The 16,545-nt window shown below is 33.7% G+C and overlaps 1 protein-coding gene across 1 annotated transcript; it reads left to right on the top strand.

Annotated features, from left to right (window-relative positions):
• The first annotated feature begins 2,974 nt into the window (after positions 1–2,974).
• On the top strand, positions 2,975–15,334 carry LOC131172790 (serine/threonine-protein kinase BRI1-like 1). Its single transcript, XM_058134310.1, has 4 exons — positions 2,975–3,100; positions 14,369–14,388; positions 14,472–14,535; positions 15,011–15,334. Exons 1-4 carry the CDS (start codon positions 2,975–2,977, stop codon positions 15,332–15,334), a joined length of 534 nt encoding a protein of 177 aa, XP_057990293.1.
• The last annotated feature ends 1,211 nt before the right edge of the window (positions 15,335–16,545 follow it).

Here is a 16,545-nt window from a genome sequence, read left to right as displayed (position 1 = left end):
ATCCTAGGGAAAATATTAGCCAAAATTAGGAATTGAAATCTGAAAAATGTTAAGTTGAACCTAGAATGCCATTTGATACCCATGTGTTCATTTGGCCATAACTCCCACTAGGAAATTCCATTTGAGATGTGCCAATATGATCTGGAAACATGATACTTAGGGCTACAACATTGGTTCAAACACTTTTGCCAAATTCTAAGTATAAAGACCCTAAAAAGAGGGACAAACATATTGCCCTGAAGATTGATTATTGCCTTTATAGGATTAAGAGTCCAGGTTAATACATTGACTATAACTCACTATACCAAGCTTGAAAAATTATGAAATTTTACCTGGGAGTCCCTAAGACATAGAGGAACATATATTGTGAAGGAACCTAAGTCTAAAACTGACCATAAAATGATCAAATGACTGGTTAAAATTTATTGACCAGGAATTGTTAATTCTGGACAGCTTAGAGGCAAATGGACTAGTTATGGTATTTTGACCATAACTTGAGTTCTATAACCCCAAATTGAGTGATTCAAAAACTGAAATTCAAGTTTAAACATAGAGGAGAAATTGTTATGAAGGAAGTGTGACCAAATAGACATCCTAACCCAGCCAAATTCCTAGATAAAGTTAATACATCAAAATGAACCTAAGGAAAGGTTCGTGGGAAAAATGTTATATATGATAATTAAAATACTCATAAGGCTAATTAAATATTAAAAATGATATGAATATGTAAATTGGGACTAATGTCCTATTAATATGAAATTAATGGTATCACTGAATAGTACTAGAAAATGGTAACAGTGAATAGTTCTAAAATAATTAAAATCATGCTTAGTTGCCCATAGTATACCTAGACTTATTTATTTAGTTTGCATAAATTGGTATACTAATTAGGGACTACAGATAACAGTACTGCCTACCGAGAAAATTATGAACTGACAATATATGTCTGGTATGATTGTTCTACAAGCTATATGCCTAATTACTGGCCATTGTGCCTACTTTATTTCTAGCTTTACGAGCCTGACAGTGGGTCTCGTACCCGACAGCTGGCCTCGTGCCTGACAGATGTATACAGGGTAGATATATGGCTGTCTAACCTATATACTCCCGTGTATCCAGCTCTTATAATCTGTTATAGGTTTCTTGGGCATTGATAAAAATTAATTAAGACTTAAAATACAATAAGTAATCATAAAAGATCCCGATAATGTTAATTGTTTCCAAAGTGCAATAAAAATGTAAAAAACCCAGAAATTATGATTTGCAAATATTAATTCAATTGTTTAATTGTTCTTATTATAAATTATGCACCACTAAGCATTATGCTTAGCGCGTTTGTTTTCTATCGCGTAGGTACTGGAAATCAGCAGCCGCCATAGCAGCAGCCTCCACAGTAGTGTTCGGACAGAGTTTCGATCAGATCTGCCATCGACCAGAGTCACCTCACCAGTCTTTTGTATCTTGGTAGGGCCCATGTATAGACTAGTATTTTAGTTCATTATGTTTAATCATAATGTAATTACTAGTTCATTTTGGACTTGTAATTAAACTTGAGATTGAAATGAAAACTTGTAATTTATTATCTATGAATTTCTATATGAATGCAATAGATAATGCTTCGTTTTTAGATCTCATAAATAATTGTAAATGATATGATACAAGAGAATATGATATGGAAATATATGAAATGGATATGGAAATGTGTGAAATGAATATGAACATGTTAACAGGTGATTAGTGGAACCCGCCAGATGCTAATAAAACAGGGGAGGCTCTGTCCGGGTCTCCACATAAATAAGTTATTTAAAAAAAAAATTCTACACATGGATTACTACTTTTAAATGATATTAAAAGTTTACAATAGATATGATAAAATAAGATAGGGTGCTCCGGCACTGAATGTGGCACTTCTTGCTCAGCTATACAGTAGACGGGTAAGGGGTGTCACGTTTAGTAGTATCAGAGTAGAGGTTTAGGCGGTCCTAGACCTAGATAATTAGAAATAGATAGAGTGCATCATATGCATGGGCCTTTAAATAGAGTCGAGGTGATACTAATGCAGATCTGTTCTTTGTCTGTTTTATAGGATCGATGGCATCTGATCCTTCAGAGCACGGACCTCCAGGACCGATAGAGGAGGAAGTAAAGAGTCACGCACCCGCACCTGCTCCTAGTCAGGGGCGAAGTGGTAGTAGAGCGGAGTCATCTCGAGGTACTATGAGTAGGGCACAGCAGGCCTTCTATGAACAGATGACACAGCTGCTCCGTCAGGTTACCGGAGCCATTCCTCAGCCACAGCCACCTCCACCTCCACAGCCACAGACAGCCACCACCACCACCACCTGTACAGCCACCTCTACCCCCACAACCGTAACCTGTACACAGATCTCCACTAAAGAAACTGTGAAAGTATGGGGCAGTTGACTTTAGAGGTAAGAGGGATGATGATCCAGCCGCAGCAGAGTATTGGCTGGAGAGGACAGAGAGGGTATTGCAGCAGTTACACTGCACCCCAGAGCAACAGTTGGAGTGTGCTCTATCACTGCTACAAGAGGATGCTTATAGATGGTGGGTAACAGTATCTAGAGTGGTACAGCCTGCGCAGATTACTTGGGATTTTTTTCTGGCCGAGTTCAGGAAGAAATATATCAGTCATTTGTACTTAGAGGCCAGAATGAGAGAATTCCTGGCACTGAGACAAAGGCAGCTTACAGTCTCTGAATATGAGCGGGAATTCGTGAGACCTAGCAGATATGCATTGGAGTTGATGCCGATAGAGGTTGATAAATGTAAAAGATTTACAGACGGATTGAATGACAACATCAGAGTGATAGACACTTCTCACCACTTCACCGACTTTTCCCAATTGATAGCATCAGCCCTGGATGTGGAGAGAGTCAGAGCTGAGGAGTAGACCAGGAGGGACAGGCAGAGTAAGAGGGGTTCTGGATCTAGTCAGTCCGGTTCAGCAGCCATGGGTAGTAAGAGGCCCAAGGAGTCTCAGGGTCAGACTCAAGGTCTGGGCAAGAAGCAGAAGTCTCGCTTTGCTCTAAGGAGAGGAGGAGGACAGTCTGGTGCATCAGTGGATAGTTCACCTGGTGTAGCTACATGGGGATCAGCCCCACCACTTGCTTGTGTACATTGTGGTAGACCCCACAGAGGAGAGTGCAGATTATTAACGGGTGGATGTTTTAGATGTGGGCCTACGGATCACTTCCTGAAGGATTGTCCACAGAGGAACACTAGTGCTCCCACTGCTACATCTTAGATGGAGAGGTCTGCCCCAGCAGCATAGAGGGGTAGGAGACCTGTGAGGCCAGATATAGCTAGTACATCACAGAGGCCTACTGCAGAGACAGTGCAGAGGCAAGAGACTAGGGTAGCACCTCGTGCTTATGCTATGAGAGCTCCAGATGAGCCAGAGCCAGCTGATGTCATTAGAGGTACCTTTTCTCTACATGATCTGTTAGTATGTGCATTGATTAATCTAGGTTCCACACATTCATATGTGTGTATCACACCGCCAGTTGATAGAGGGATACAGATAGAGAAGTTAGAGGAGGACATATAAGTCACAAACCTTTTAGGCCATAGTGTCATGGTGAAAAAGGTCTATAAGGGTTGTCCTGTGAGGATACAATGTTATGAGTTTCCAGCTGACTTGATTGAGCCACCATTCCATGAGTTCGATGTGATATTAGGTATGGACTAGTTATCATGTCATCAGGCGATGGTAGATTGTCGGCTAAAGAAGATGACACTACAGATAGCAGATGGGGATGAGGTTACAGTTGTGGGTGAAGGAACGGGTTGTCTCTCCACCATCATATCAGCCACAACAGCCAGGGAACTGATAAGAAAGGGCTGTGAGGCTTTCTTAGCACATGTGGTTGACACTAAGAAAACTAGCCCAAGCCTGCAGGAGATCCCCACTGTATGTGATTTTTCGGATGTGTTTCCGAAAGAGTTGCCGGGTTTGCTACCTGATAGAGAAGTGGAGTTTGCTATAGAGGTTATGCCAGGTACTACACCGATGTCCATTGCTCCATATAGGATGGCACCTACTGAACTGAGAGAATTAAAAGTTCAGTTACAGGAGCTACTAGACAAGGGCTTCATACGCCCTAGTGTGTCACCCTGGGAAGCACCAGTGCTATTTGTGAAGAAGAAGGATGGTACCTTTCGGTTATGTATAGACTACCGACAGTTGAATAAGGTGACTGTGAAAAAAAAATACCCTTTACCTAGGGTAGATGATCTGTTTGATCAGTTGAGGGGAGCTGGAGTATTCTCCAAGATAGATCTCAGATTCGGCTATCACCAGTTGAGAGTGAAAGAGACAGATGTTCCTAAAACTGCTTTCAGGACTCGATACGGACACTATGAGTTCCTAGTGATGCCATTTGGGCTGACAAATGCACCAGCAGCTTTCATGGACCTAATGAACCGTATCTTTCATCCCTACTTGGATCGGTTTGATGTGGTCTTTATAGATGATATCCTGGTGTATTCTAAGAACTGAGAAGAGCATGATGAACACCTGAGAGTAGTACTACAGACACTGCGAGAAAAGCAGTTGTATGCTAAGTTGTCCAAGTGTGACTTCTGGTTGGATGAGATATCCTTCCTTGGACACATTGTATCAGCAGATGGGATCAGGGTAGATCCAAAGAAGATTGAGGCAATAGTTGAATGGAAACCTCCCAGAAATATAACAGAGGTCTGAAGCTTTTTGGGGTTAACTGGGTACTATAGGAGATTTGTGAAGGGATTTTCCCTTATAGCAGCCCCACTGACTAAGTTACTGCATAAGAATGCAAAGTTTGACTGGAACGATAAATGTCAAACTAGTTTTGAGAAGCTAAAGGCTATGCTTACAGAAGCTCCAGTGTTGACACAGCCAGAGTCGGAGAAAGACTATGTGATCTTCAGTGATGTCTCTCATAATGGGCTTGGGTGTGTTCTGATGCAAGAAGGGAAAGTAATTACCTATGCTTCTAGATAGCTAAGGTCACATGAAAAGAACTATCCAACTCATGATCTAGAATTGGCGACAATAATATTTACATTGAAGATATGGAGGCATTACCTATATGGCGAGAAATGTTACATATATACGGATCACAAGAGTCTGAAGTATTTGTTGAACCAGAAGGAACTCAATCTGAGACAGAGGAGATGGATTGAATTCCTTAAAGATTATGACTGTGTGATCGACTGTGACTCGGGAAAGGCAAATGTAGTGGCTGACGCATTGAGTAGGAAGTACATGATGGCTTTAAGAGCATTGAATGCTCGGTTGTCTTTAGCACAGGATGGCGTAATTTTGGCTGAGTTGCTTGTGAAGCCAAACTTGTTATAGCAAATACAAGAAACACAGCTAAAGAATGAAAAGTTGCTAACTGTTATGGGCAGAACTCAAGAGGGGAAGAAGACTGACTATAAGTTGAAAGGAGATGGGTACCTGTATTATAAAGGCAGAATCTGTGTACCAGGAGATGAGGAATTGAAGAAGTATATCTTGAAAGAGGCGCACAGTAGCTTTCATGCTATACACCCAGAAAGTACCAAGATGTACCAAGACCTGAAAATACATTATTGGTGGCCTAGAATGAAGAAAGAGATTGGTGATTTTGTGACTAGATGTTTGACATGCCAGCAAGTTAAAGCAGAGCATCAGGTTCCATCGGGGTTGTTACAACCTATATCCATACCAGAGTGGAAATAGGACCGCATTACCATGGATTTTGTGATTGTGATACCATTGACACAAAGGAAGCATGATACTATATGGGTGATTGTGGATAGATTGACCAAGTCAGCTCACTTCCTACCATTTAGAACCGACTACTCATTGGAGAGATTAGCAGAAATTTACATAGATGAGATAGTCTGGCTACATGGAGTGCCAACATCGATCATATCTGACCGAGACCTGAGATTTACTTCGAGGTTTTGGAAGAGGCTACAGGAGTCTTTAGGCACTCAACTACACCTTAGTACGGCTTTTCATCCACAGACGGATGGACAGTCAGAACGGGTGATTTAGGTAACCCTTAGAACCTAGTAAATTGTTATAAATGTTAAAAGACTACTAATAATGATATGAATTACATGATAGGTATTGGAGGATATGTTAAGAAGTTGCATCATTGATTTTGAAGGAAGTTGGGGACAAATACCTTCCTTTGGTAGAGTTTGCATACAATAGCAGCTACTAAGCTAGCATAAAAATGGCTCCATATGAAGCATTGTATGGGAGGAGATGCAGGACTCTCTTATGCTGGACAGAAATGGGTGAGGAGAAAGTAGTGGGCCCAGACCTGGTGAGACAGATAGAGGAAAAAGTGAAACTCATCAGAGATAATTTGAAAGTCACCTCAGACAGACAGAAGTCATATGCCGACCTGAGGAGAAAGGATATAGAGTATGAGGTTGGTAATAAAGTGTTTCTCAAGATATCACCTCGGAAGAAAGTGCTGAGATTTGGTAAGAAGGGTAAGTTAAGCCCTAGGTTTATTGGTCCATACGATGTCGTTGAACGTGTGGATCCAATAGCTTACAGGCTAGCTTTACCCTCTGAGCTAGACAAGATTCACAGTGTATTCCATGTGTCGATGCTCAGGAGATACCGATCAGATCCTTCACATGTCATTTCAGCAAAGGAGATAATTGTGCAACCTAATTTGACATATAAAGAAGAACCAGTTAGAATCTTAGCACGAGAAGTGAAAGAACTCAGAAACAAGAAAATTCCACTAGTGAAGTCTTGTGAAGACACCACAACATAGAAGAAGCGACATGGGAGAGCGAAGAGACGATGAGGTAGCAGTTCCCTCAGCTCTTCACATCAGGTAAATTTCGAGGATGAAATTTTTATTAGAGGACAAGAATTATAACGCTCTCACCATAAGTAGTCCGTGCATTTTACTGTTCCGACAACCAATGTCTGTTCGGACAGTCAAAATGTCTGAAACTACGCTTAGACTATAGTGAGGAGGCATAAATTGATGAAATAAATGTTAAAAAAATATAGAAAAAATTTTGAGAAAATAAAATAATAAAAATAAACCGATATGCACCATGAAGGGCATTTTGGTCATTTCACCTCCAGAGGTGAATTTTGACCTAAATTTCAAATTAAAAATTTGACAAATAAAATAATTAACATAAAATATTTTTATGAATTTGAATTATGGAAATGAGGAGAGAAAGAAGAAGAAAAGAAAAGAAAAAAAAGGAAAAGAAAAGAAAAAGGGCTTATGAAAAATTAAAAATTTAAAGTACACAAATAGAATATATATATATATATATATATATATATACACACACACACCATAAGATGACAAAAACCTACCAACCTTTACTCTCCATCTTCTTCTTTTTCTCCATTGTGCCGCCCACCGTTGTCCCTCATTTCCACCATTGTCATTCAAGCTCCAAGCTTGATTTCTCCCTTATTTCCTCACCAAAACTCCTAACACTCTTCATTAAAAATACTCTCCACACCCTAAGAAAGCTATAGATACCAAAAAGAAGCAAGGAAAGTAAAATTTTACAAGTTGCAAAAGAAGGTTAGTGCTCAAAACTCTTAATCTTTTCTTTAAGCATGAAAATCATGCTAAACCAAGTGAAGATTTACATGAAATTAAAAAGAAAAATTTGGGAAAGAAAACCTTAAATTTGGCAGCCCTAGAGGAACCATGAAAATGATGGATTTTGTTGGTTTTAGTTTAGTTAGGGAAGTTAATTAACAAGGTATTATATGTGGGAATTGATTTCATAGTTATATATGTGAATTTGATGTTTGAAATTAGGGTTGTGCACTTGAAATTGGGGATTTTGTGACATTTTTGAATTTTACCAAATTGTGTTGAGATTGATGCTAATAGAAGTGCCATGTATGCTTATTTGGAGTTTGGGGAAGGAGGAGATTGAATTTTGGGAGTATCAAATTTTCTGCAAGTTAGGGCTCAATGAGTCCAGTGTGTTTATTGAACCCTAACTGACAATGTGTGACTCCAATTGGTATGAGGCCAATTGGAGGTGTTTTGGGACATCCAAACCTTCATTTTTCAAGAAGAAAACCTGTCCAAATTTTATCAAAATCATGACCAATTTTCTATCCAAACCCGAATGACCAAACACTGAAACCCAAAAAGTGACCAAATGAACAGTACATGTTCATTTGGTCATAACTCTCTCTATATTGGTCCAAATGACCTAAAATTCACATCAATGGAAAGCTTAGACATAGAGCTACACTTTTCATGAAGACCAGTTGACCCAGTTTTCCTTTAACCAAGTCAAATTGTTAGCACAAGTTGGGTCACTAAAACTGCCAACCCATAAATTGACCAAAACATTGTTCCTTTCGTATGCCTGACTAGTTTTGGCAAAAATGCCATAACTTGGTCTCCAAAGTTAAAAATTGAGTGAAACCAGTGCCAAAAGTTTTATAAGACATAGCACAACAATTTTTATGTTTTGACCAAGCTCCAAAACCCATTGCATCATCGGGAAAATATTAGCCAAAGTTAGGAATTGAAATCTGAAAAAATGTTAAGTTGAACCCAGAATGCCATTTGATGCCCGTGTGTTCATTTGGCCATAATTCCCACTAGGAAATTCCATTTGAGATGTGCCAATATGATATGGAAACATGATACTTAGGTTTACAATATTGATTTAAACACCTTTGCCAAATTCTAAGTGTAAAGACCCTAAAAAGAGGGACAAACATACTGCCCTGAAGATTGACTATTGCCTTTATAGGATTAAGAGTCCAGGTTAATACATTGACTATAACTCACTATACCAAGCTTGAAAAATTATGAAATTGCACCTGGGAGTCTCTAAGACATAGAGAAACATATCTTGTGAAGGAACCTAAGTCTAAAAATGACCATAAAATGATCAAATGATTGGTCAAAGTTTATTGACCAGGAATTGTCAATTCTGGACAGCTTAGAGGCAAATGGACCAGTTATGGTATTTTGACCATAACTTGAGCTATATAACCCCAAATTGAGTGATTCAAAAATTGAAATTCAAGTTTAAACATAGAGGAGAAATTGTTATGAAGAAAGTGTGACCAAATAGACATCCTAACCTAGCAAATTCCTAGATAAATTAATACATCAAAATGAACCTAAGGAAAGGTTCATGGGAAAAATGTTATATATGATAATTAAAATACTCATAAGGCTAATTAAATATTAAAAATGATATGAATATGTAAATTGGGACTAATGTCCTATTAATATAAAATTAATGGTACCACTGAACAGTACTAGAAAATGGTAACAGTAAATAGTTCTAAAATAATTAAAATCATGCTTAATTGCCCATAGCATACCTAGACTTATTTATTTAGTTTGAATAAATTGGTATACCAATTAGGGACTACAGATAGCAGTACTGCCTACCGAGAAAATCATGAACTGATAATATATGTCTGGTATGATTGTTCTACAGGCTATATGCCTACTTACTAGCCATTGTGCCTACTTTATTTCTAGCTTTACGAGCCTGACAGCGGGTCTCGTACCCGACAACTGGCCTCGTGCCTGACAGATGTATACAGGGTAGACATATGGTTGTCTAACCCGTATACTCCCGTGTATCCAGCTCTTATAATCTGTTATAGGTTTCTTGGGCACTGATAAAAATTAATTAAGACTTAAAATACAATAAGTAATCATAAAAGATCCCGATAATGTTAATTGTTTCCAAAGTGCAATAAAAATGTAAAAGACCCAGAAATTATAATTTGCAAATATTAATTCAATTGTTTAATTATTGTTATTATAAATTATGCACCACTAAGCGTTATGCTTAGCGCGTTGGTTTTCCATCGCGTAGGTACTGGAGATCAGCAGTTGCCACAGTAGCAGCCGCCACAGTAGTGTTCGGACAGAGTTTCAACCAGATCTACCATCGACCAGAGTCACCTCATCAGTCTTTTGTATCTTGGTAGAGCCCATGTATAGACTAGTATTTTGATTCATTATGTTTAATCATAATGTAATTATTAGTTATGATGTATTTCATTTTGGACTTGTAATTAAACTTGAGATTGAAATGAAAACTTATAATTTATTATTTATGAATTTCTATATGAATGCAATAGATGATGCTTCATTTTTAGATCTCATAAATAATTGTAAATAATATGATACAAGAGAATATGATATAGAAATGTGTGAAATGAATATGGACATATTAACAGGTGATTAGTGAAACCCGCCAGATGCTAATAAAACAGGGGAGACTCTGTCCGGGTCTTCACAGAAATAAGTTATTTAAAAAAAAAAATTTCTACACATGGATTACTACTTTTAAATGATATTAAAAGTTTACAATGGATATGATAAAACAAAATAGGGTGCTCCAGCACCGAATGTGGCACTTTTTGCTCGGCTATATAGTAGACGGGTAAGGGGTGTCACAGTATTAAATTACCCTCATGATCCTACTAAAATAATTTTTTATTCTGTTAAAACTTTAAAAATTATTTTATTTAATAAATTTAGACTTGTTAACACTTCATCCTAAACATCTATTATTTAAATCTTTTAAAATAAATGATAAACTTAAAAGAAAATCAAAATTTATATACGAAAACTCTAAATGACATAACCATATATTTTTTTTCTCACTAACTCTTCCTTTTATAATTTTCATTTATCCTCATTCTCATATTCACATAGTCACAATCTTTTTCCCTTTCTCATCTTCACTCTGCGCGCGCGCACTCACATCTTCCTTTGCATACTCAGTTTTAGGTTGATACAATGTAGTTGTCAGCGTATGTGATATATGCTTTCTATTAGCTTTGTACTGCGTTTGCTTCACTAATAAAATGCTATTCTTATTTTTACTTCAAATGCTTAATTTTTAATTAATTAAGAGCTTAATTTCAGATATTTCAAAAAAAAAAATTCATTTCAGCTCCATCGACTGGTTTTATCACCTTACTATATCACTTACTATTAATCGCATTTATTAATAAATATTTTATTTTATCAGTAAGTTTGTTAATATTTGCTATTATGTAACAACAAAAATTTTATATGATTAATTTATAGTATTTATTAATAAATGTTATTAATTAAAGATTAAATTATTTATTATATTACCTCTCACATAAGTAAGAGTATTAATTATTGTATCAATATTAATTTCATCTATAAACTGACTAACAGATATATTGTAACAAATCTAAAGTTCTATTTGCTTCAAGAAAAATAACTTATATATAAAAAAATATTTTTTGTGAAAAATGTTTCCTTTAAAAATATTTTTCATAAAATTATTTTTTGTTATTTAGTTACAGTGTTAAATTAATGGTATGTGTTTATTATAAGTGTTTTCAATTTTTAATAAGATTATTAAAATCTAAAAAATAAAAAAAATATATCTTTCTGTTTAAAAAAAAAAAAAAGAAGAAGTCATTGTTTTTAAAAATAACTTAATTTTTATTTTTTTTAAAAATAATTTAATTAATTTTTTAAGAAAATATTTTCAATTGATTAATTTTTCTGAATATTCTAAATATTAAAAAATATTTTTAAAAATATTTTTCATGAAATAAATATAACAGAATTATTATTTTCTTAAAGAATAATTATATGAGCATATGCTCAGAGTCAATTTAGTCTGCAAAAGACCATTCAAAACGTTTTGTAGAATTCTGCAAACGCACATTTTTACTGTTAATTTTAAAAAAAGTGTAACCATCCAAGACGTTCATAGGATGAAATTCTCCTTCTCATGAACATCTCAATAATTTATAATATGACGTTATTTTTATAAAAAAAAATGACATTATCAATTTGTTAAAAGTAAAGAAATACGAAAAATTACATATCAATGAAATAATAAAGTAAATATATCAATTAAAAATAAATATGTATTTAAGATGAACCATTTAAAATTTGTATAAGAGTTGAAATTGAAAATTTTATCTACTCGTATATATATAAATAAAATAGTTTTTAATTTGAATAAAATAAAATAGAGAAAGTTAAATGATAGGAAAGATAAAGGAAAAAAATTATATTGTACTCACAAAATGAGAGGAAAAGCAAAAAAATAAAAATTGAAAAATCCCATATAATTTTATATAATATGATAGGAAATTATTAAATTACTTAAATTTAATTTTCAATCAAATTTTAATTTAAATTACTCCCTCCCTCTGCTACTGAGTGTTAAGGTCATAAGTACTGAGATTATTTTGGTTATTTAGCCGTACAATTCACCTAATTGCTAAATTTAAGAATCAACATCAATATTAATTTCATGTATAATTAAATTGACCAACATCAGTATTAAGAATTTTTTTTCAATCGTTTGGTTGATTTTGTTGAAATCCTTAATTAAATTAAATTATTGGATATATACTTAATTGATCAAATGTAATCTAAATGTAAATAGACTGTTCTTATTTTCTTAATTATATATTTTTATTATTCTTTGTAGAACTCTGCAAAGGTTCTATTAATTGAATAAAAGTGTAACCCATCCAAAACGTTCAGCTATGTTGAAGTATTTAATCGGATGAAATTCTCCTTCTCATGAACATCCCAATAATTAAACTGACTTTACTCCAATACATACAAATGTTATTTTTCATAATATTATATGGATAAATTTTATAGTTATTTTGTTTCAAATAAATTATAAAAAAAATTAAATTTTTCTAAAATTAAATTTTTTATTTTATAAACATTAATATTTTTATTTTTAAAAAATAAAATAGCCATAAATTATAGCCTAATGGGGCTCTAATTAATCTTCCAAGACTCCTTTGGTTGTAGTATTCTTGCTTTGAGAATGCAGATCTTTATCCTCCTCTGATTTTATTGCTTCCAAATTTTGCTACTCTTTTTGGACTCTCTGGGGTTGATATTTAGATATTCTGCTTGTTTAGTTGTGCAAGCAGCTTTGTACTTACAATATGGATGCAGCATATTGTAATTTGGATTTCTTTTCTACTTTATAATATGCATTTTAGTATATTTTGTTCTCTTTTCAGTTTTTTTCACTTAGTATGCTGTTGTTTAGGTTATATGTAATGGGTGGCCTATCAGCCTGGTTTAATCGACAATGCTTATGTTAAATTTTTCCTAATCTTATAACTAATAAAATTTTTGCTTATAAAAAGTATCCTCCCAAGACTGGCGTGTTCTTCACTTCGAAATTAAAGTATAAGGTTGGCATTTGTAAATGCTTGACAAAAATTAACAGGGCAGCCACTCACATAATATAATATAAAATATTAAACTATAAAAAATTTTAGATTAACTTTAATTTAAATTTCAAATTATTAGATTAACTTTAAATTGAATTTCAAATAACAACAGCTAATCAAATTTTAATTTATAAATATGAAAATTTAAATAATTAATTTCTAATTAAACTCTTGTATTTATTTAATAACAATAAAATAATTTTAATATTTTAATTTAAATTATTATATACAAATTATAAATTAGTAGAGTTGAGATGAAAATTTGAGGGGTTGGGGTCAAGGCGAAAGTGGAAGTCGGATTTCTCAACGAGGATTTTCTTCTTTTTTATTTTTTATTTTAATTTATTATTATATAATATAATATAAATTTATTTTTTAAAAATAAATTATAACCTAGAAATATAAGTTTTAAATATAATATATAGATATATTAAAATTAAATAAATAAAAATAAATTATTTTTTTAATAAAAAATAGTATATTATTATTATATGTATTTCGAGAATTCATGAGTAAAAGCCTTCTCTTCATTTCTATCTCATCTAATATTAAAAGTAAAAGAAGAGAGTAATTGGCCCGACTTATAAGTTGATTAAACCTACTTATTTATGTTAACTTATTTATTTAACAAATTTTTATAATTTATAAGTTATAAAAAATTTAGAGGAAAGAACTTTTTATTTTAATACTTATAAGCAGATGCTTATAAATTAATTTTATAATTCAATTATATATCTTTATTATATTTATTATCATATTCACTTTAAAAAATTATTTTTAATATCTAATACCTAATATGATTTGATATATATTTTTTATTATCTGTTCTGAGATTTTAGGTTTTTAACAGTTTATTATTTTATTAATAAATAAAAAGTTTACTTTTTTATGAAATTAAAAAAAAAAAAGTTTACTTATTATAACGAGAATTTATTTATATTTATCACGTTATTTATTAATAATATTATATCACATTAAAATAATAATGAATAAACTTAGTAATATTTATTATTGATAATAAATAACAATATTAATATTTATTATTAATATTATTTTTTTATATTTCGCGGCTATTCCTAATCTAATTGATTAGATTAGCCATTTACGCAGACTGCAAATATTGTCTCTTGGTAACAATTCAATTGATGGTTAAATTCCTCCCACCATATCTAACTGTTCAAACATTTTTTTTCTTTGATTTGTCTAACAACAGTCTTGTAGGGGAAATCCCTGTGGAGCTTGGTTCCTTACTAAAGCTCCAAGAGATCTATTTAGAGGTAAATAATTTAATAGGGACTCTCCCACCATCTTTCGGGAACCTGTCGCCCCTTGAGAAACTTTATGCGTATCAAAATCTTTTGAATGGAAATCTCCCAGAAACTTTAGGCCAATTGATGAGTCTATAGGTTTTAACAATTTTTGAAAATGGATTTTCGGGTACCATCCCTCCCTCCATCTTCAATCTTTCTTCGATCGAGACTGTAGACTTGTCATCTAACCACTTCCAAGGGAATCTTCCCTTGGGCATTGGAAACTCTCTTCCAATTCACTGGCACCATCCCAATTTCAATTTCTAACGCCTCAAATCTATATTTTCTTAATCTATTCGGAAATGATCTCACCGGAAGAGTGCCTTCTCTCGACAAGTTGCATGGGCTTTCAGTATTTGGGATTGGTGACAACAATTTAGGAAGTGAGAAAGCTGATGACTTGAGATTTTTTTCCACTTGAACTAACGCCACATATTTACAGACTCTAGTGATAACCTACAACAACCTTGGAGGGGAACTTCCTGAACATATCGCCAACTTTTCAAAGGAGCTCCACAGGTTTGCCATACAACACAATCAGATATCTGGAAACATCCCAGTTGGAATACAGGTTCTTGTTAACTTGGAAGCTTTCTATGCAGACAGGAACAAACTCTCAGGTACCGTTCCATCTGGCATTGGACAGCCTCAAAATCTAAAATTGCTTCGCCTTGGAGGTAATAATTTATCGGAATATATTCCATCATCTCTGGGAAATCTGCCAACTTGTTCCAGGGGTCTATTCCTTCCTCTTTTGTTTCATTAAGAGGTATTAGAGAGTTAAATCTTTCTCATAACAATTTGTCAGGCAAGATTCCAGATTATTAAAGAGCTTCAACTCAATACAGCTTTTGGATTTATCTTACAATGATTTGGAGGGCATGGTACCAGTAGAAGGAGATTTCAAGAATTCTAGTGCTACCCCTGTGGCAGGAAATTAAAGTCTATGTAGTGGCAAGCCTGATTTTGGGCTACCTATGTGCAAGTTTGAACAATCAAGGAGAAGACCAGCTGCAAAATTCCGTTCTGCTCCCAAATTTTCAACTATATATATATATATATATATATATATATATATATATATATACATTTGTCTCTTCATTTAGCTACCGATTATTTATATGTTTGTAATGCTGCTACTTGCTACTTGCTTCTTGCTTGTTGCTACATGTGCTTTCCACGTATCAATATTGTAAAGGTTTATAGGCATTCACTTCATGCCACGGATCATTCATTCCAATATCATGAGGAACGGCTCCAAGAGCATTTCTACGGGCCCATCGTCCATCATGTAGAAGTTCTTCCAATGCGGAAATTCACCTTTATAACTTCCTCCAATACTTCCAGAGCTGTGAAGCATCGAAATATTGATTTTTTGAAGAATGAAAATGCAATGAATCAATGAAATCATTTATTTTTCAAAATATATATGATTTTTATTTTGCATTTGTTAAAGAAAATTAAACTCGTCTTTGATCCTATACTATGAGGGGAATTATTATAAATTCTAGCTTCCTTACGAAGGACTTATGATTTTTTTTTCAATAAAAGTAATTTTATTAGTAATTAAAAAATAGTTTAATTCTAATGAAAAAAAAAAGTTTAGTTATTTTAGATTAAAACATTTCAAATTTAATTCTAAATTAATTTTTAATATTTTCTAATATATTTTAAAAAATTATTTTTTTTAACAATTTCAACGATAATATCAAATAAATCTTAAGTCTATGCACACACATGTGTCTTCCTTTGCATAAGCAGTTTTAAGTCGATACAACGTAGCTATGGTGATATGTAAATGGTGATACAACGTAGCCCTGTATATGCAAAAAATTTACTAATAAAAAAAAAAGGGAAAATCCGAAGGTAAGGAAAAATCAGGAGGCATAGAGCCCAGGATCGACATATCCAGCCCCCTACAAAACCACTACAACCTGCTGATGAAAAAACCCACCAAGAAACATGGATAACAAAAAC

Source organism: Hevea brasiliensis, chromosome 14 (assembly GCF_030052815.1).
Source record: "Hevea brasiliensis isolate MT/VB/25A 57/8 chromosome 14, ASM3005281v1, whole genome shotgun sequence".
Classification (NCBI taxonomy): Eukaryota; Viridiplantae; Streptophyta; class Magnoliopsida; order Malpighiales; family Euphorbiaceae; genus Hevea; species Hevea brasiliensis.
Note: the sequence above shows the minus strand (reverse complement) of the source record. Positions and strands in the feature narration are given on the sequence as shown.